The sequence below is a fragment of the Ctenopharyngodon idella genome, chromosome 17 (genome assembly GCF_019924925.1).
Source record: "Ctenopharyngodon idella isolate HZGC_01 chromosome 17, HZGC01, whole genome shotgun sequence".
Classification (NCBI taxonomy): Eukaryota; Metazoa; Chordata; class Actinopteri; order Cypriniformes; family Xenocyprididae; genus Ctenopharyngodon; species Ctenopharyngodon idella.
In genome coordinates, this window is record NC_067236.1 from 29,898,318 (window position 1) to 29,921,182 (window position 22,865).

General features: G+C 36.9%; 1 protein-coding gene across 1 annotated transcript in view; it reads right to left on the minus strand.

The window, feature by feature from the left end:
• galnt16 (UDP-N-acetyl-alpha-D-galactosamine:polypeptide N-acetylgalactosaminyltransferase 16) overlaps window positions 1-22,865 on the minus strand; it is a 56,689-nt gene that overhangs the window by 27,601 nt on the left and 6,223 nt on the right. Inside the window, exons 2-6 of the mRNA XM_051868870.1 lie at window positions 19,262-19,443; window positions 15,500-15,598; window positions 12,757-12,824; window positions 2,138-2,203; window positions 519-640 (exon numbers count right to left, since the gene is read on the minus strand). Of these exons, the coding sequence (XP_051724830.1) occupies window positions 519-640; window positions 2,138-2,203; window positions 12,757-12,824; window positions 15,500-15,598; window positions 19,262-19,443 (537 nt within the window). The remainder of the gene's footprint in view (window positions 1-518; window positions 641-2,137; window positions 2,204-12,756; window positions 12,825-15,499; window positions 15,599-19,261; window positions 19,444-22,865) is intronic.

Here is a 22,865-nt window from a genome sequence, read left to right on the forward strand (position 1 = left end):
AGATAAAAGAGATTTAAAGTTAAAAGATAACAATTTATTTTGCTATGCTAACAATAGACGAATATATGGTGAATTTCATTTAATTGTTATTTAGCACTGTTTTATCTCTGTTATCTTACACTATCAGAACATATCGGCGACTCAAAACTGGGTTGCTACCCACCAGTTTTTATTAAATAACTATCACTCTGGAACAGTTATAGTACCATATTTTTTAAATAATTTGCAATTTTATATGTATTTGCATGGTTTGAGTTACTGTACATAAATAAGGGAAGGCATTTATCATATCTGACCTAATAAAGAAATAAACTGTTATGCATTACACGGTTTTCCTTCAGATAGAATTTCTTTGTAAATAATGGCACAGTGACATTCTTTGGGGTGTTTGCGCTCAGGTGGCTGAGTGGACTGACCGATAGCAATAGGGTTTTCACATCAAAAACAAAAAACAGAGGCAACGTTAGTGATACCGTGTGTTATGTAAGCATGTATAGCAGAGATGCAAGCAAACACACCTCTTTGACTCTCTGGATCATGGGCTGCAGCCAGTCTGTGTTGACCTCACAGTGACTGTCCAGGAAAGTGAGGATGGAGGCCGAAGCCGCAGACGCCCCTCTGACACGAGACCTGATCAGACCTGATCAACACCAACACATTTTCATTACAGGCAATGGCCCAATTTATAACACATTCATAGCAACATCACAATTTTCCCATAACAAACAAGTGCACAAATGAAGCTCATCAGTTCACTGGTAACACTTTACAATAAAGTTCATTAGTTAACATTAGTTAACTTCATTAGTTAACATGAACTAATAATGAACTGCACTTTTACAGAATTTATTAATCTTTGTTAATGTTAATTTCAACATTTACTAATACATTATTAAAATCTTGTTAACATTAGTTAATGCACTGCGAACTAACATGAACAAACAATGAACAACTGTATTTTCATTAACTAACATTAACAAAGATTAGTAAATACAGTAACAAATGAATTGCTCATGGTTAGTTCATGTTAGTTAACACATTAACTAATGTTTAACTAATGAACCTTATTGTAAAGTGTTACCAGTTCACTCAGTAAATTACTGGGTTGTCTCCCATGTTAAAGACCATGTGAAATCTAAATGGGAGTTTTGTGGCATTTAGTCCATGTCTGTCAGCTTTAAGCTCATCTATATGTACTCTTTAAAGCTGATTAAGCTTAAACATTAAGCAGATATACACTACAGTTCAAAAGTTTGAGGTCGGTGAGATCTCAATGATCTTTTTTTCAATGTTTTTGAAAGAAGTCTCTTCTGCTCACCAAGGTTGTACTTATTTGATCAAAAATACAAAAATACTGTGAAATATTATTACAATTTAAAGTAACTGTTTTCTATTTAATATATTTTATTATCAGTGTTGAAAACAGTTATGCTGCTTAATATTTTTTGGAAACTGTGATATATGTTTTCATGATTCTTTGATTAATAGAAAGGTTCAAAGGAACAGAATTTATCTGAAATAGACAATTTTTGTAACAAAGTCTTTACTGTCACTTTTGATCAAATGAATGCATCCTTGCTGAATAAAAGTATTAATTTCTTTTTAAAAAATGACCCAAACTTTTGAACAGTAGTGTGTGTCTTCTTCAAATGGGCATATACAATTTAGCAAAACATGCTGTTTTTTCCTAAACTAAAGGCTACTGGATTTATTATTATTATTTATTTATTTATTTATTTTACATTTTTATGTGAATTTTTCCTGTCGAAAGCTGTAATTTGTATGTGTTTGTTTGTTCGTTTAGCACTATACACTGAAAAAATGGTAAAATTAACTGGTTTTATTCAAGTGAAAAATATTATTATACACATCTTTTCATTTGTACGAACAAAAAATTTTTTATAGTGTAAATCAGATAGAAATAACACTTTAAGATAACAATTGCAGATAACTTTTTACAGTGTATGATTAAAAATGGTACAAGTGCATACAAAAAAATAAAAAATATGTGCAGGAGAGATCTGAATCCTGAATTATTTAAATATCTCTTCAATAATTGTACAGCATTTATGCCATAACATTCAACATGTTTTATCCATATATGAGCGTATCTCCACTCTACTCATTTCACACGTACCTTCCCGGCGTTCATTTCTCAGACACCGCACCTTTGGGATTTGAGAGAGTAGTCGGCAGTCTTCAGCTACAGAGAGAGAGAGAGAGGGACATCAGATTTCCCAGAATGCACCAGCAAACATCCCAAGGGAGTGTGCAGCACACATGTGCATATTAACATTTCAACATTATCATTTTAATGGACGGTTAGGAATGTAGCAGACAAGAAACACGTAAACAATGTACACACACAACGTACATAAATGTACACACACACAAACCACAAACACAACCTAAGCCGTGTCCGCGGCTGACTTTGGAGAGGAAGGATTAATTACAGCTTGATCACAAATCAGGTAAATCTAGACCTCTAGAGGAACTGCAGTGAGAACTAAAACCACTGACGAGCCAGGAACCGAGAAGCAGAACTGGTTCAATGTTAATTAAATGATTTTCATTGTGTTCGGTTGCACTAATGGTTATTGAACATCTGCATGATAAAAATACCGGTAACACTTTATTTTAGGGTCTTTTAACTAGCTGCTTATTAGCATGCATATTACAAGAATATTGCCTATTTATTAGTACTTATTAAGCACATATTAATGCCTTATTCTACATTCTTAATCCTACCCAATACCTAAACTTAATAACTACCTTACTAACTATTAATAAGCAGTAAATTAGGAGTTTATTGAGGGAAAAGTTGTAGTTAATAGTTTATATGTGTTCCCTATACTAAAGTGTTACCTAATCAGGAAACATTTCTTATTATCAATGATGTAACACAGTTATGCTGCTTCATATTTTTTTAGGAAACCGTGATGCACTGCTATTGGAAAGTAGGGGTAAGAATTTGAAAGATATTTTTTGAGAGAAGTCTTATATATTCTTCAAAGCTGCAATTATTTGATCCCTACTGCATCCCTACTGACAGTGTGTTTGTATGTTTGTGTGTGTGTGTGTGTGTGTGTGTGTGTGTGTTTGTGTGTGTGTGTGTGTGTGTGTGTGTGTGTTGCATGTGTTAGAGAAAGAAGGTGAAGAGGAAGAGTGGCAGATGGTGATGGGGGAGGATAAACCACAGATTACTGTGAGGACAAAAGTCAAGTCACATTCACTCTAACACCAGATGTCATCATGATCTCACAACCACATTCACACTGTGGTTGTAAGATAGCATGTGTCTCAGAAACGTGTGTGGATTACTGTCGTTATTTGTTTCGGAGAAGGAAATGGGATGTTTGGAATTTATATTCAGTGTGAGGAATGTACAGCATCACAATAGATTTTCTGCTTAAATTGGTCCAACTCGCTACAATGCTAGGCGCTGTGGTAGATGCCAGGATTTTGCTATGCGATTGCTAAGGTGTTCTGAGCGTTTTTAGCATGTTGTTTTTAAGGTTGCAAGCATCTTCTGGGTGGCTGCTAGGACGTTGCTAGGTGATTGCTTACATTGGGCCCTTTGAAGTCTGTTATTTTCCCCAAATTCTGTGGCAAAGTTCGTGTTTGCGAAATACTTTGTCACGTACTTGGCGCACTTTTGTTACAACCATGCTTTGGAAACAAGGTGGGCAAACTGAATCCTGTAACCTTTTGTTACAGTTTTCAAAACCCACTGAGAGACATCGGGCAGAAGTTGCCACACTGCCACAAAGTCTGACAGACGAATCATTTTATCGATAGAATTGGTCTGTTCGGTGCCCTGAAGCAGCGTACAGGCAGGAAACACCCGAACTGACTGAAGGGAGGAATCGCTCATGAGCGAAGATGGGGCGAATGACCTGTTGGATACCCCACCTCTCAAATCACCGGTGGTAGAAGTAGAAGCGCCCGCTGAGAGCCCGGGGAAAGTCGGGCACATGATATTAGGGTGTACACTGACCTCCCTCGAGGGGGGCCCCTTAGGGACTGAGGCCTGAAGGCGTCAGGATTTACAGAGTTCACTTCCCTTAGGTTGGATCTCCTCTTAGGAAGCCTGGACTGAGCGGATCTCCCTGCCCTCTGTCCCTACGAAGGGGGGCTCATCTTCTGCTCTTCTCTATGAGAGCTGGGCCAGTCGAGCATGGCTGGTAGAGGCAGACAGCTCTTGGACACAGCAAGAGATCATCTCCTTGAATGCTGCTGACTGTCGTATGGCCTCCTGGTATCTGTTGACAATGGTGTTAACTGCGTCACCGAACAGACCAGAAGGTGAAATCAGGGCATCAAGGAGAAAGGCCTTGTCCTTTTCCTTGATGCCTGTTAAATTAAGCCACAGAAGCCTCTCCATACCAACCATAGCAGCCATAGAATAACCAATAGTGCGGGGCGTCTGCTTGGTTGCCCGGAGGGCGAGATCTGTGGCCGGGGCAGAGTTCTTGAACCACCTCAGGCCCTAATCCCTTGCTATGATCCAAAACTCTTAGCAGATCTGCCTGGTACACCTGCAGAACTGCCATGGTGTGCAGGGATGTACCAGCCTGACCTTCTGTCACATACGCAGATGTCACTCTACAAGGCTTAGTGGGCAAAGCAGGTTTCCTCCACGACGACACTGATGAAGGGGAGCCCACAACCATCCCTGCCATCTTCGGCATCGGCCCATACCCCTGCTCGCACGTACCAACTACCATAGAGTATGTTGATGACCTCTGTGTATCAACGAGAGCAGAGTATGGATTCTTCCACGATCTCAACACCTCAGTGTGGAGATAGGGAAAGAACGGGAGATGGAGACAAGGAGTCTGTACTCCCATCTGGCCAATCCAGATTTAATTTAGCCACCGCACGAATACTAACTTCAAGCAGCTCCTCAAAAGTGGCAGACTGAGGAAGCTGCTCTACCGAAGCACTCACCTGCTTTTCTACATCTAATCCCTCAGGATCAGATGCAGAAAGCATGGGTTCCTCGTTTCAGTCTGAGATCCAAAATGGGGACCTTTGAGTCAGCAGAGAGCATGACAGACAGAGCATTCTCACTCATCTCAAACTCAGCCTCTGCAAACTGCCTCAGCAACAGTGGGACTCATGGGCTCGACCCTCTACCCTCGAGAAAAGTGGCCAAGCAGGATCAGAGCTTGTGGCATGTAAAATGATCGCAAGGCTCAAGTCAGTATGGTGTCACACATTTCCTATAACTCAACCCTGCCATTGTACAGACTTACTCCTGACTGATCTGATTCAACTGCTTTTAAAGACAAAGAAGCTGTTGGCAAGCTGGCATCTATTTATGGACTTACTGCTGTAGTGTAGCACGTAGCGTAGCAGTCCATACATTTGGCCAATTCCAAATTGGTGTGTGTAGACATGTGCTTTACATTTACATTTAGTAACTTAGCAGAAGCTTTTATCCAAAGCGACAAATGAGGAGAGCAACAGAACCAATCAAACTAACAATAGGTCAACAATTTGCTGTGACCAGTCCCAGTCAGTCCAGCACAGTACACGTAGCAAGGTTTTTTAAAAAAGATATAGAATAGTAACTCTAAATATTAATGGGTGTTGCCAAAAAAGATGCGTCTTCAGCAGTTTCTTGAAAATGGCTAAAGACTCAGCAGCTCTAATTGAGTTAGGCAGGTCATTCCACCAGCAGGAAACAGTCCATATCTGTGAAAGTGATTTTGTGCCTCGTTGTGATGGCACCACAAGGCAGCAGAATGCAAGCATCTGGATGGCACGTAGGTCCGAAGTAATGAGTTCAGGTATAGGGGTCCTGAATGAAGTTGTGGTTGACAAACCAAGCTGAACAGAGAAGTTGTGATGGAATGTTGGGTTGGCCGGGATCACAAGCAGCTCTGTCTTCGCAAGGTTTAGTTGAAGGTGGTGGTCCTTCATCCAGCAAGAAATATCTGTCAGGAAGGCTGAGACACGAGCAGCTACCGTCGTATTATCTGTTTGGAATTTAGCGTTGAGTTCCACTCGAAAGGGAACATTTATTTTAATGGGTTGTAGTGAAGACCTTTGAATTTGTGTGTATTTGATATGATGATACGCTCAAAAAAAAATATTTGGTTAAAAATGACCAGTGCTGGGTAATTTTAAGGAGCTCAGCCCATCCAAGTTTTTGAGGTTTTCATAAATGTCTGCTTAACCAAAATGGTGTGTGCCACTGCACAAAGATGGCTGTTGTGGTTAAAACAAGTCAAATAAAAACAAAAAATTGGTGGTTTTACAATAGCAATACACTGAGGTAATCATGCAAAAAAAAAAGAAAGACTTTTTTTTTTTAAATGGTCAAGTAATCCTCATTAAACTGCTTGAGATGGACTGACCCAGCAGTGAGAAATAAGTTTAGGCTAATCAAAAATAGCCCAATAGTCATATTCAAAACATCAAAACTCAAAATATGCCATTTCCATACCTAAAAATACATATTTTACAGTCACTGTTACGCAAATTGAAAAGCACTATATCGTAGTGATCATTAACACAGCTCAAAGGCTTCCTACCAGTGGCCCTCCTTCACAACACAGTTTTATCATTGGTAGAATATAAAATATTTTAAAGCAACCATTTCAGGCAAATATAATTTATGCCATAATATGTCAAACTGTGGCAATAGTTAAAAAGTAGCCCAATTGTAGTCCACTGACTTGGCTACCCTGAATGAGTTGCACGCTTGAGTTTAATACTCTTAAATTTAGACATTTAAATCACTAACCCTAAGTATAACCAGTAGCAATAGCAATACTTGCCTTAACAAACAGCACTAAAAGGCAATGAGATATACAGAGTGATAAAACAAGAAATCTGCTAAGTGTTTGTGATTATCTGCATGTGTCCAAACACTGAGATGTGAAGATCTGCCTGTCACATGGTCCTTCTGATGAAAGCGGAGATCAGGCGTGTTAAGACTAGCGTTAACAGGATTTAAAGGTGCGGTGAAAATCCTGCTTTACCCTTCAGAACACTAAAGCTCATTTGCAGGTTTACATGTCTGACTGTGCAGCGCGGACAGAATGGAAGCTGTCAGGAAACATTGCCGCTACAGCATGCAGCCTGGCAGCATTTCAAACTGGTGCAGTGAACCCTGTCAGGACAGCTGCGAGCTGGCACATCTGAGGCTAATTTGTTAGAGGTAATTACAATTAATAAACATGGCCATTTGCAAATACACACAATAACCTGATCAGAATGGCTGGCTAAATCTAAACCTCCAAGCTTCTCGCCACCATTATTAACACCTCCCGTCTGCATGTACATGGATCTGTTATTGGCAGGGCGGTCATGGTTTGGCTGGGTAGCTTCAGTTGGTAGATGCTGTAATGACATTATGTGGGGAAAGAGCATTGATTCATTGATAGCAATCCAAAAGTTGCTTTGTGGGTCAATGACGTGACGGGTCATTTTGTTTTTTGTTTTTGTCCAAAGGCCTTAATAATAATAAAAAACAAAGATATGACATCCAAAGTATGTAAGGTAGTACAACTAGATCTCTTTTATTGAATCCAAAAGGTTTTAATTATATTTTGCTACATATAAAGGTATTTTAAAGATTTTGAAGTGTCAAAAGGTCATTCGGTTTAACCGTCCAAAGGCCAATACAGCCATTTCATTTGTGATTTAAAAAAATATCTTAAAATATAATAAATGTATATATTTTTTATTCTGGCATGATTTTATAACATCATATATCAACATAATGCAAAATGGTATTAAAATTATGTGTAGAAGTCGTTGCTTTGTTACGAGAAAGAATGTCCAGAAAAATGAATTTTATTGATGTCATTCGGAGTAACCAATATAAAGGGACCATTTTGGATCAAGTCATGCGGTCAATATCATGTGATAGGATGTGACATCATTCAGACAAGCAAAGTAACTAACTCTCTTTTAACTATTTGAAAAATTCATGTTTTCACTTGCTCATACGCATGTCCCGAAACATCAGGTCATTCGGTACAACTGCTATAAAACATGGAAAATGTTGTAATATTTTAAAAAACTTGTACTAAATATGAAATGTTTAATTGTCCTTTTGCTAGCTAGCTAGATATCAGCCTGTTAGCATTGTTTGAAAATATAATTATTTGGTATAAACAAAAGTGTCATTCGGTAAAACCAAAATTTTGGTTAAACCGAATGACTTTTTTGGTGACAAATTTTGTCCATCTTGTAAAAAATAACAAAAGCAGTGTTAATTGATTATAAAAACCACATAATCTCATTGTTAACACTTAATAAAACTTCAAAATTAATTATATCTCCATTATGTTTTTAAAAACCTTATTCGTCAGTGGCCTTTATATGTACATTTCTTTCATATACATCACAATTATTTTGACAACACTTTACACTTTATTATTACTTGATGTAGTGTTTCCTAAACAGGTTTGTGAGGGAACTGCAGGAACTGGTTTGTGAGTAGCGTGTAGTTAATTAAATTATAAAAATTAAAAATTAAAATTAAACTTTTTTTAAAATAAAAACAATAAAAATAAAACACTGTTAAAAAGATTAAATATTTTATTTGTTTACCTGCTTGTAATGAAACTATTAATCGATAACAGAGAACTGTGAAAAGAATAGACATAAGTGCAAACCGAATGTAATGTTTTTGGACACTTAACTGTATGTTAAAGGGTTAGTTCACACAAAAATGAAAATAATGTCATTAATTACTCACCCTCATGCCGTTCCACACCCGTAAGACCTTCGTTAATCTTCGGAACACAAATTGAGATATTTTTGTTGAAATCCGATGGCTCCGTGAGGCCTACATAGCCAGCAATGACATTTCCTCTCTCAAGATCCATAAAGGTACTAAAAACATATTTAAATCAGTTCATGTGAGTACAGTGGTTCAATATTAATATTGTAAAGCGACGAGAATATTTTTGGTGCGCCAAAAAAAAACAAAATAACGACTTATTTAGTGATGGCCGATTTCAAAACACTGCTTCAGGAAGCTTCGGAGCATAATGAATCAGCGTATCAAATCATGATTCGGATCGCGTGTCAAACCCCCAAACTGCTGAAATCACGTGACTTTGGCGCTCCGAACCGCTGATTTGACATGCTGATTCATTATGCTCCGAAGCTTCCTGAAGCAGTGTTTTGAAATCGGCCATAAGTCGTTATTTTGGGGGGTTTTTTGGCGCACCAAAAATATTTAAATATGTTTTTAGTACATTAATGGATCTTGAGAGAGGAAATTGAAGTCATTGCTCCCTATGTAGGCCTCACGGAGCCATCGGATTTCAACAAAAATATCTCAATTTGCGTTCCGAAGATTAATGAAGGTCTTACGGGTGTAGAACGGCATGAGGGTGAGTAATAAATTACATTATTTTCATTTTTGGGTGAACTAACCCTTTAATAGCAATTAAATGAAAATGTATTATAGTTTAATGTTATATGAAATTCAATTGGTTGAACTTAAGAGTGCTTTTTTTGACCCACTTAAGAAGGACTTTAAAGGGATAGTTCACCCAGAAATAAAAATTCTGTCATCATTTACTCACCCTCAAGTTGTTCTAAACCTGTATGAATTTCTTTGTTCTGTTGATCACAAAAGAAGATATTTTGAAGAATGTTGGTAACCAAACAGTTGGGGTAACCAATGGGGATGAGCAACAGCAACATTCTTCAAAAAATTTGTGTTCAACAGAACAAAGAAATTCAATTGGGTTTAGAACAACTTGAGACTGAGTAGGCTAAATGATGACAGAATTTTTATTTCCGGGTAAACTATCCCTTTAAGTACGTCTTTATATGTAATTTTATAATTACTTGTATCGCCTTTGAAATATGGTTAAAGTGTACTGCCAAATCTACTGACAAGCAGCCTGACAGTTTGGAATGCAGGGTTATTTTATCAAACCAAACGATGGGTTAAGACTGTTGGGTAAGGAAGCTGGGTTAATTTGATCCAATTTCAGTTGATAATCATTCATAATCAGTAACCCAATGATGCAGGGTTGGGAATGCGGACGTGAAAGAGAGCATTACACGTCACAAGTTCAAACAGCAACTGTTCTCTGTGTGCTGATACCACTTCGTTTATCTGTGCTTGCGGCACTTATGACAGAAATATTTTGTGGAAAATAGAAGAAAACTAATTTAAGCAGAGAGGATATCCCTGCAGCAAGGAGCGTGTTCTTTTAAAACTGGAGGTTTTTGTCTAAGTGTTTTCTCACACAACCAGCTCACTCGAGCAGTGACCGAGAACTGAACAAGAAGGAATGGCGCTTGAGAGGAGTGAATAAAAATGCTTTAAATGGAGAGGGTAAAATCCTGTTGATTCACTATAATACAGAGTTCATTCCCAACTTTCAATATTTATTACAGGCTTTCAGTTTGTCTGTGTTTCTTGGCAGCACTCAGCCTGAGAAACGCACGTAGTTAGTAGTGTGTTCACTGGCAGGAGAAAAAAGAAATAACTGGTCAAATTTGTTCTTAAGCATTAGTTTAATGAAATTAAGCAATATCATTGAACAGTCCAAGCTGTATTGTAAACTATTGAGTTGCCATGCTTTTCTGAACTTTCTCTCATACACATTTATGATTTCATGTTTGCCTATGTTTGTCAATTTCTGGGTGTTCTTGCTTAATAAATGTTCACCTTTTGATTATTACTGTTGCCTGTGTTGTTACTGTAGTCATTCTATGTGTTATTTTAATTTCCAACCCATTTTGGGTTAATTCGAACCCAGCAGTATGGTCATTTTTAAACAATAATTGAGTTAAATAAAACAGCCCAGCATGTTAGGTCAAATATTTAACTTATTTATATTGATCCAGCACTGGGTTGCCAAAATGACCCAAAATGGGTTATTTTTAACCCAGCATTTTTACAGTGTATGGTAAAGTGAATATGTGATTGTGTAAATTATTAAAATATTGACTTACAGTCAAATGAAAATTTATTCAGACACCTTGAACATTTCATTCATTATTAGTTTATTCACTACAGTTTAAAAAAACGGTAATAAAATATGACAAGATCTCAGAGTTAAACTGTGAAAAAATTAATCTTAATTATGTCAGATAACACTTAGCAAAACACGGTCAGGTCAAAGTGTCTGAATAATTTTTGGTTCCAAATTTTTATCAATTTTACTGGTAGTCCACCCTATGAAGAATTTTTGGGTATAATATGTCACAGTTTACTTTATTTTTCTATCCTCACTGACATAAATGAACTATAGTGTCCTGCACCCACTAGTAAAAATATACCAAAAATATCAAAAATGTCTGAATAATTTTTGGTTTGACTGTATTTACTCAAAATATTTAATCTTAATAGGTACTGCAAGTATTTATTTAAGATCAAAGGGGTTCGGCTGACAAAAAAGTTTGGGAATCCCAGAATTGATGCGTTAAATATCATAAACTGCCAATGTTAAAATTTCAAGTTGTATAAAATACCAAATAATGTTTTATGACAAACATGACCAAAAATGAACAAGGGTAATTAACATGTTTTTATTACCTTTTCTTTTGTGCCAGGTCATTTTTTCATCAGTAACTAAATCATTCAGATCTACAATCTGGTCTAAAAATTAAACATATCACTCATAAATCCTGGTGTATATTGTAGTTTATTCAGCAACAAACTGAAAGCTCATTTAAATTATTGCGGAGCTTTCTGCTCTGCCAACAACCCCGGATAAACTCAGAGCTGCGCTTCTCCATCCAGATGTACGGAGCACCAAATACTTCACAGACTCTGATAACAAAGTCGAATATACAATTCAAGATACTGAATATTTGAGCCTGACTACTAGTGGTTCTTGCAAAACTCAAAAAATTAGATACAATGCCATGAACTCAGCAAAAATCAGCCTGCAAACTTCTAAACAAACTTCCAGTGTTAGTTTAACATGCTTTGAAATAAAACACACAACTTCTAGTACATTGCACATTGAATTACATTGTACACTATGTACACTGTACTTATTATAATACTTATATACTTATATGTAATATAAAGTATGACCAGTCAGTTTTTTGCAGTGTATTTACTGTATATGGTTAGATTTATTACAATCATAAATGGATTCTGCCTTATTGGGACTTTACTTGTCCATACCCTAAAGCCCACCTCTTTACTATACTTACTTCTTTAACTTACTTCTTTACCTTACTTTACTATACTTTACTTTACTATAAAGACTGCTCTAGATAGGCAAATCTAACCAGAATTTAACCTGTAATTCATCAGACTTGAACCCTTGAAGCAATCAGTAGTGCAGTCTTATCTGATCAGCTTGCATCTCTACATGTGTGTGTGTGTGTGTGTGTGTGTGTGTGTGTGTTTTGTGGGGTGCTTGTTGTTCCCATGCCAAGGACAAGAGAGCGTAAAGCACTGCATAAGCTCAACACATGATCTCTGTAAAGGGAAAAATCACATTTGCCAAATTCATGTCTCTCTTTAACGCTCCACAACATTAATCACAACAGAACCACAATTCTGATTGTGCCGTTTGTTTCCTCACCATGACAACAGCAGGGCCGGGTTCAGTCTTGGCTTACTGATGTACAGAGAATGAGCAATATTTATAAAGAACTCCACAGCTAATGTGTCCTCAAAGGTCAAATATGAGCACACACAAATACAGGAAACCCTTTGTCATCATTCAGAGCTTTCATATGTGTGTGTGTGTGTGTTTGTGTGTGTTTCTGTGCTCTTGTGTTGCAATGAAATGAAGCTCTACTTACGGTCGGCGCTAAAGTCGTCCACGAGAATAATCTCCTGTATCAAATGAGGTGGGCTTCTCATTAGTACACTGAAACAAAAGGAACAAGATAATAAATGAACAAGATAAATACCATATAAAAAGGATAATGTGTTATATCTAATCCTAAGTATTAAACTTCAGTGTGTGAATTGCCTGCACTGTTTCTACAGACATTAATGATTCCTTTAAGGGTTAGTTCACCCAGAAATGAAAATTATCCCATAATTTACTCACCCTCAAGCCATCCTAGGTGTATATGACTATCTTCTTTCAGTTAGAAACAATCAGAGTTATATTAAAAAATATCCTGGCTCTTCCAAGCTTTATAATGGGAGTGAATGGTGCCCTAGATTTTGAAGCCCAAAAAAGTGCATCCATCCATCATATAAGAAATCCATATGGTTCCATGGGGTTAATACATTTTTTGTGAGAAAAATATCCATAATTATGAAGTATAATCACTGGATTCCAGCAACGGCCATACACAAGTCAAGTTCTATTTTTATTTTTTTTTTGCCTTTTTCGTGCTTTATCAGACAGAACAGTAGAGACTGACAGGAAACTATGGGGTGAAGAAGGGGGAACAGGATCAGCAAAGGGCCTCGAGTCAGGGCGGAGCAACAAACTCAAGCTCCTCTGACATTTCTCTTTAAAAATTCTTGTTTTAGACTTCTAATTTGTGACAAGTGTTTTGTTTTGCTCTATCCTCTGTGCTTCCACATTCGTCAATACATCATGCGTCGGGTCAAAGTTCACTCTTCCGCCGGACTTGCAGACGGCAAGGAAACCAGTGATTCTAGTTTATAAAGTTATAAATATGGATACTTTTATTACAAAAATGCATCGCTTCACTTCAGAAGGACTTTATTAACCCCCCGGAGCCGTGTGGATTAATTTTATGATTGATGGATGTGCTTTTTGGGCTTCAAAATCTCAGTTACTGTTCACTCCAATTATAAAGCTTGGAAGAGCCATGATATTTTTTAATATAACTTCCGATCGTGTTCGTTTGAAAGAAGAAAGTCATATACACCTAGGATAGCTTGAGGGTGAGTAAATCATGTGATCATTTTCATTTTTGGGTGAACTAACTTTTTAAATTTTACAGGTGTGCTGTTAATTCTTAAAGCACCTAAATTACAATTTTTGTGGTTGGGCTCTTTTTACTATTTGCACCAATAAACAACCACCTAGTAACTGCCCTAAACACCCTAACAGCTGCCTATAAAACCATGGTGATCGCATAGCAACATGCCTTAGACCACCCCTTGTAAAGAAGAAGTGCAGTTTTTTTTTTTTTTGAAAAAAGTCTACTGAATGTAATATTTTCAGGCACTTAATTACAATTAAATGAAAATGTATTATAGTTTAAATTTATTTTAAAGGCAATTAGTTGAACTTTAGAGTGCTTTTTGACCCACTTAAGTAGGTCATCTTTATAAGTACTTTCATAATTATTTCTATTGCCTTTAAAATATGGTTAAAGCTTACTGCCGAATGTAGGACAAGCATTTGTGGTAATCTAGAAGACTTTAATGCTATTTCTATCGAAACTTGTATGTCATGTATTTAAATATATATTTCTAATTATATATTTGTAATGATGTAATTTTAATATAGTACATTTAGAATAGGCTCAAAATAAATGAACTTCGATTTAAAATGTACTTTAAAGTAAAAATTTTAATTTGACATTATTGCAAAGAGCACTTTTCAAAAGTTAAGAAAGTCATTAAAGTGTGCTCTCTTTAAGTTCACTTAAGTGGCCTTTTTATTTCATTATTATATTATCTGCAAGTACATTTTTTTTAAATATACTTTTAAGATTTTAAGTACACTACATGTGCACATGGGAAAATTTAGTGCACTTCATTTTCCCAAGGGATTTTTGCAATCGCATAGCAATACCCTGGAAACCACCCTCAACACACAACACCTCAGCACAGTGGCAGCATCACTCGCAAATTCTACAGAAAAGGATTTTAACCCTTTCATGCCTTTGCATGACCTGTTTTAAAAACTACAATTGTTGACCAAGGTGCTGTACATTATATCAAGTATTATCAACATTTAGCACCATGTACAACGTTAATTTCAACACAGAACAGACCAGACCAGACACAGCACAGATCAGCTATAATTAAAAGCCAACGAAAAAAGTTAAGTTTTGAGTTTTGTTTTAAAACCGTGCAGTGTAGAGGTAGTTCTAATGGAAACAGGTAGGCTGTTCCAAGGTTTCGGTGCAGAAACAGCAAAAGCACGGTCTCCTCTCAGTTTCAATCTATCCCGAGGAACATTTAACAGTCTCTGGTTGGATGACCTAAGAGACCTTCCAGGATTGTGTGTGGATAATAAATCGGTGATGTATACAGGAGCTGCTCCATTTAAGGATTTAAAAACCAACAATAAAACTTTAAAATCGATTCTGTAGTGAATTGGAAGCCAATGTAGGAATTTCAGCAAAAAAATTTAAGTCAAAGATATTATTTAACATCACTGAATTTACCTAAATACATTAATTCATTCCAATAAATAAAATTTTTCTGGGTTAAATCAGGTAGAAATAGCACTTTAAGGTAACAAGTGCAGGTTATTCAATGGTAACAGAAGGATCAATGCTGGATTCTCTTCATTTATGTAAGCACTGCTGTAAAGCTGAATGTCAGTGTGTCTGGGACAGCTCTAGAAACTCTGTGTGTGTTCGATGCAGTGTAGGTTGTTACCTTTTAATAGTGCGCAGCAGGGTGGAGCGCGCCTCATTGTGAAAAGTGATGATGATGCTGGTGGGCGGCAGGTCAGGGTCAAAGGTCATAGAGGCACATCTGTGAATGCAGCAAACACACACAGGGGGAGGATCAGGGGTTTCATTGTCATGGCTGTGCACACTATGTTAGAACAATACTAAATATACAGTAGATCACCACAGAAAATGCCATAAAGAGTGGATTTAAACATAGTCAAATATGTTAAACAGTTGAGAGTACTACACTACATAGACCTTAGGCAAATACTATAGGTATAGAAAGACTGTTCATTCCTATTACTAATGAATGGGGGAAACTGCAAAGCACAATATGTGGGAATACGTCCCGCCTTCTAAGTAAACAAGCCAATCGCTGATTGATAAAGTCATTGCGTCACTGCAGCTGCCGTTAGAAGCTCCGGTTCCCATAGAAAACTGAGACTCGCGCTTAGGACTGCACATGCACATTGGCTCGTCTAGCCTGAAAAATACGTTTTTTTAATGCTATTTGAGCATAAGGAACAACATTTATGTGACGGTTCATGTCAGATTTTGTTGCTGATTTGAAATATGTTATTTAATTGTGAGTTCGCCAAGCAGTTATTGAGATTTCAGGATTCCCTCAATCAAATAGATAGGACTTGGATGCCCGAAATAGCTGCCCGGAGACGTTGCAAATATGGCCACCGAGTGAACAGACTTTCCTTGAAAGGGACTTTGCCTTAGGGTAGGGCGCTATTGTTTAACAACCTACCGATTGTTCAGCTGACAAAACGTCTTTCCGGAAAAAAGAAACTATTAGTATACAAAAACTCCATAAAACATTTTTAGTGATGTGATTTGTAAAAATTATGTGATCTAGGACCTTTGTACAGTGCCATTGTAAAGACTATATGTCTATCCCTCACAGCCTCCTTTTCACCTGAATTAAAGGAGACCTATTATGCCCCATTTTACAAGATGTAAAATAAGTCTCTGATGTCCCCAGAGTGTGTATGTGAAGTTTTAGCTGAAAATACCCCACAGATAATTTTTTATAGCATGTTAAAATTGCTACTTTTTGGGGGTGAGCAAAAACGTGCCGTTTCAGTGTGGGCCCTTTAAATGTAAATGAGCTGCTGCACTCTGCCTAAGAGGGCGGAGCTTCAAGAGCTCATTCTCTGGTGTCAGGAGTCAGTCACGACGCACTATAATGTCAGAAACTGTGAATATATGCTGCATGGAGATAGAACAGGTATAGTTTAGTTTAATTACGGTTATAATTAACAGTTTGTACTGATCTATCCTTGAGTAACAAATTTTTAGCACAACCTGTTTTGTGTTGTCCCTTTGTATTGACCTTTGGTCACAAAGTCCGGTGTGAAATGATTACCGCAGACAAACGAATTTCGGTAGAGTTGAGGGAGCATTTTCTTCGAAAACAAAATTACTCCACCTCGTCTTCAGCGGCTCAGATTTAGGGAGTAAATGGAGAGAGCTATGTGGATTAATCCATCCAGCTACAGAACACCTAAAACGCTTGGGAGACATTCTCGTCAGTGCAGCAATGACAGACTGTACAACTCACTGTGAACTCGCTCAGGGCGGTTCTATGTTAAAACGGCAGTGTCTGTCAGCATTCATGGGCGGGGCCTGTGGCTAATGTGACGTCACATTGACAGGAACCTGCAAACGGCTTGTTCTGAGACACTGCTTATGATTTATGGGGATTAAAAAAAAGGAGTGGTTGGATTTTTATCATTATAGGGTGGTTGTGTACACACACTGCCAACACACATTTATGTCCAAACAAAAGTGAATTTTGCATAATAGGCCCCCTTTAAAATTCAATATGGCTTCCAACCTGACTAAGGTCTATTGGTAGCTGAATGCTAAATGCTAACAAGCAAAGTTTCGACACATAGATGTGCTTTGGAAAGGCTGTACAAATTTTGGTGACTACAATTGTGTTAGGGGTCAAAAAATGGCAAAACTCAACACTCTGAAAAACAGCAAAGAATATATATATACATACAATGTCCTCCGCAAATATTGGCATCCTTAGTAAATGTGAGCAAAGGCGGCTGTGAAAATAAATCTGCATGGTTTATCCTTTTGATCTTTTATTAAAAAAATTCACAAAATTCTAACCTTTCATTTAGGTAACATAATTGAAAGTGGGGGGGAAACTCACATTATGAAATAAATGTTTTTCTCCAATACATGTTGGCCACAATTAATGGCACCCCTAGAAATTCTTATGAGTAAAATATCTCTGAAGAATATTCCCATCCATATTTACATTTTTAGCACACCAGGGTGACTAGGAGCATAAAATTGTCCAGTCATGACTTCCTGTTTCACAGGAGTATAAACATGAGGAAACACAAAGGCCGAATTCCCCTTAATCATTCATCATAATGAGTAAAACCAAAGAATATAGTTCTGATGTGCAGCAAAATATTGTTGAGCTTCATAAAATAGAAAGTGGCTGTAAGAAAATAGCTAAAGCATTGAAAATCCCCATTTCCACTATCAGGGCAATAATTAAGAAGTTCCAATCAACTAAAGATGTTACAAATCTGCCTGGAAGAGGACGTGTATCTAAATCGTCCTAATGCGCTTAAAGTTTGAGTGGCCAAAGACTCTCCAAGGATCACAGCTGGAGAACTGTAGAAATTAGTTGAGTCTCTTGGGTCAGAAAGCCTAAAAAAAATTACCAAACAGCACCTACATCACCAAAAGTTGTTTGGGAGGGTTTCAAGAAAAATCCTCCTCGCTCATTCAAAAACAAACTCCAGCATATTCAGTTGTCAGACAAGACTGGAACTTCAAACAGGACCGGCTTCTATGGTCAGATGAAACTAAAAAAAAAGCTTTTTGGCAGCAAACCCACCAGATGGGTTTAGTGCACACATGCATAAAAATGCCCACGGTTAAATATACTGCTGGATCTTTAATGTTGTGGACCTATTTTTCTGCTGGAGGTCCTGGACATCTTGTTCAGATACATGGTATCATGGATTCTATCAAATACTAACAGATAAAAATCAAAACCTGACCGCTTCTGCTAGAAATCTTATAATGGGCCGTGGTTGGATCATCCATCAGGACAATGATCCAAAACAAACATCAAAACCAACACAAAAATGTGTCACTGAGCAAAAAATGAAGCTTCTGCCATGGCCGTCCCAGTCCCCTGACCTGAACCCTAAAGAAAATGAGTGGAGTGAACTGAAGAGAAGTAGCACCAACATGGAGCTGGGAATCTGAAGGATCTGGAGAGATTCTGTATGAAGGAATGGTCTCTGATCTCTTGTCAGGTGTTCTCCAAACTCATCAGGCATTATAGACGAAGACTCAGAGCAATTATCTTGGCAAAAGGAGGTTGCAATAATTGGGTGCCAATAATTGTGGCCAACATGAACGAGAGAAAAACAGTTATTTCATAATGGGCTTTTTTCCCCCATTTTCAATTGTTTTACTTAAATGAAAGGTTAGAATTTTGTGAATTTTTTGAATGAAAGATCAAAAGGATTAACAATGCAGATTTATTTTCACAGCTGCTTTTGCTCATATTTACCAAGGGTGCCAATATTAGTGGAGGGCACTGTATATATATGTGTTTTTCATAGTGTCGATTTTTAGCACATTGCATAAAAACAAATGTGGGTTTATTTGACCACCACAAAAGTTGTGCCCAGTCTTTAAACATAACAGAAGGGTTAAAATAGCCAAAATATTTAACAAATGAACATATTACCGATAGTGGCGTGTGTCTCTGATGGCGCGTTCGCTCCCCAGTCGGTCGCTCTCCTGCAGGTTGAACGCATGTTCTCTGTAGGGATCCTCACCTGCTTTCAGCTGCTTACTGGATAGAAAAGCCTTTTCATCAAACAAGCCCAAGAGCTGACCCTGCTGCTCGACCTTTGGTGCATGAGTCACCTGACAGACAGACAGACAGACAATTACACATGCTGGCTTAGTGTTATTAGCGTTTTATTAGGCAAGCATCACTGCTGCTATAGCTCAAACTTAGTGTTAGGGATTTGAACAAACCCCTAAAACCCTACACTGTAAAAATAAAGTCAACAGTTTTTTTTTAGTTGAATTATTGTAAGTAAATGTCTCGACTGAATTGAAAATCTCAGGTTGCTATTATGGTAACAATGGCCTATTTTGACCAAGTAAAAACATTTATACGCAGTACAAAAAAACACATATTTCCTCACTTGGTATTTTTGATTTGTATTCCAGTAAGAATATCTAAACATTCTTAAATCAAGATACATTCACTTGAGAAGCAAATTGACATGAGATATTAACTCTTGTTTACTGAACAATGTATCAAAATGTAGTAAGATTATGCTTAAAACAAGAAAAAAAATACCTGTCAGTGGGGTAAAAAATAAATAAATCAACTTAATTCAAAGGGAAAACAAGATTATTTTTAAGCATAATCTCACTTCATTTTAATATATTTTTCAGAAAGCAAGACTTAAAATTGTCAGGTTTATGTTCTGTTTTATGGACTCAAGGGCCGTTTAACGCAACAATGATTTTGACTAAATACGTAAAACTTTTTAGACGTTTTGGCCGTTTAATTACACGACAACGGCGTTTTGGGGGCCTGAAAACACAAATTTTTGAAAATGGGTTTCAAAGTGCAAGTTTCTGAAAACAATACCAACAATCTCCATGTAAACAACAAAAACACAATTTTGTGAAAACGGTGACGTCATGCATGTGCGTATTACGTGTTCAGTTTATAGGCGTGTAGTGTTTCTTTACAAAGTGACATCGCCAACTACTGGCCTGGCATGATAATGCAGCATTCTTTGTCGTTTTCGAGGATCCGAGTGAACGGGGATAATTTTTGATTATGTTGCACGAGTATGTCAACCTGTTTCTGGTTGAGTTTGTTGTTGTCTTGTGTATTTAAGCCCTGAGTTTAGTTTTGTTACATTTTTGTACTCCTGCAATCCTGCGAAAGTTAAAAGGCTGATATGAAGATCTACCTTTCCCTGCTCTGTATGCCTAAACCAACGTGACAAATATCTAATGTCATTTTGCATCTCTAGTAAATCTATCTTGATTAAAGAAGGTTAAGATATTTTTACTGAAAAACAAGGCAAGGAATTTGAATAAGAAATCAATTTTTGCAGTGTGGCTTTTTGTTTGCTTTTTAAACTATAGAGGTAAATCACATGGGCATTCATCACATGATACTCATGAGACAAAACAAAATAGATTAAAATTCCACACACAGACCTCAACACTGAATACGTGAATCAACAATCAACTGAGCAGAAGAACAGATTATTTTGAATAGAGGAGCAAACACATCATGACATTACAGCACAATAAGTTACTGAATGTGACAACAAAATCAAGAGCAAAAAATGTAAATAAAACTAGAACATTGCCAAACATGCAACCATATTCATTATTCATGCAGGGAAGAGGCGAAATGGACCTTAACCACAAAACTTTTGTTTTGCAGTGCATTGTAAAAAAACAAATTCTTAGATCAAGTAACTAGTGCTGAAAAAAATATGTATTTTTTGCCACTAGCCTGAAAGAAGACCATTTATGGAAGCAAAATAGCCCAAAATTGACCAGTGCATGAAAACCAATGTGTTTGCCTCTACTGTCTTGCCTTAAGATCAACCATGCTCAACACTTAGAAATGCAGAAAAATGGAGTTAAAAGAAGAACAGAATCAAGCTGTGAGACTGAGATATGGTGTGGAAGCGTTCATGCGCTGTCGAGAGAGGCTTAGCCCAGAGCGACCTCACCTTCTATTTCTGAAGAAAGTGAAAATAGAGGTGAAAATCCCTCTATCTACGTTCCATAAACACTTTCAGTAAGAGCAGCAGATGCTTATGGATGCACTCAGAGGTCCAAAGACCTGGTTTGTTCAAACCTGTTTATAAAGCTGCTGTGACTATAATCACTGTGAACAGGCACTGTTAGTTTAGATCTGCCAACCGTCCTCTATAATACAGAATCACATTTCGTATCATATTTTAGCATCTTACACAGATTTATTGCAGATTTATACACAGTATTTATTGCAGTTTGATGGATGAACCTAGTGCGCGTGTTGTGTGAGATTTAGCACTGGCTGTTGCATAATTTGTCTAGGTAGAAGCTAAATTGTTTTGTCTTTAATGGTGTTAAAGTTTCCACTTAAGCTGCAATTTCATTTATTTTTTACCACAGATTAATTATTATTATTTTATAGCCATATTGATATATAATTACAGGATTTTGGCCTCCCTGTGGTCTTCCATCCAGATAAAAGTTTTGATGGTTTAACGTTTGAAAATAAAGAAATTAATAAATATTATTATTGTAATAGAAAGTAATATTAAATAGAATTATTATTATATTATTTTTCTTAAATACTCATTTTTTATTTCATTTTTTTAGCAATAAATAATAATACTTTTATTATTAATACTTTATTTGTAGCCATAATAATATATAATCACAAAATCATTAATCGCATTTTGTATCAGAAAAAATGTAATTAGATTTTTTCCCCTAAATCATGCATCCCAACAACAGATACAATGAAGTCACATGCCAATAAGCTAAAACATTTTTTTCTCCATACATGCTGCAGACATTCAATGTTATTGTGTAGAATTTCATTTTTGTTGAGTCACGTGTGCTTTGTTTTCCTTTACTGAAGTTGTTCACATGCCTCAGGTGTGAAAGTCAAGTGAAACAACATCATCTTACAGATATTCTCTGCTATAAACCTGCAGGTTGCTGTAGATGTGTCCTCATTCTCATCAGCAGGCCTGATCAGAGCTAATGAGATGCATATGCCACTGGCTATGACAGAACGCATCTGCAGTGTAACAGCCATATCACCACAGCTTGAACGCACACACTTTTTAGGTAAGATTCAAGTAAGATGCACAGGAACTACTGCAGAACATTTTTCTGGAACATTTGGTCTACTGTGTCACAGTCGGTGATGAGAATGGATCTAAATGCAGCAAAGATTCATTTAACAAAACTCAAAACAAAACACTCTAGACAAAGAACATAAACAGAACAAACAACATAAACGTGGTGAGAACAGACAATGAACAGAACAAAACACAGGGCTTATATACTCAGAACCAACTAACAAACACTAATCACACAATGAATAACCATAGAAACAAATAAAAACCAAGGAAAGTGAACTAAAACATGAACAAAACCAAAGTAAACACAGATAAACCCTGCTGACAGTCTGTTTTTTGTGCATTGAGTTCAGAGGTGATATGTCAGATAAATAACTTTCTTTGAAATACCTTGAAGTATAGTTTAAATGCCATGGTACATGAATAATCATTCGGTAACAT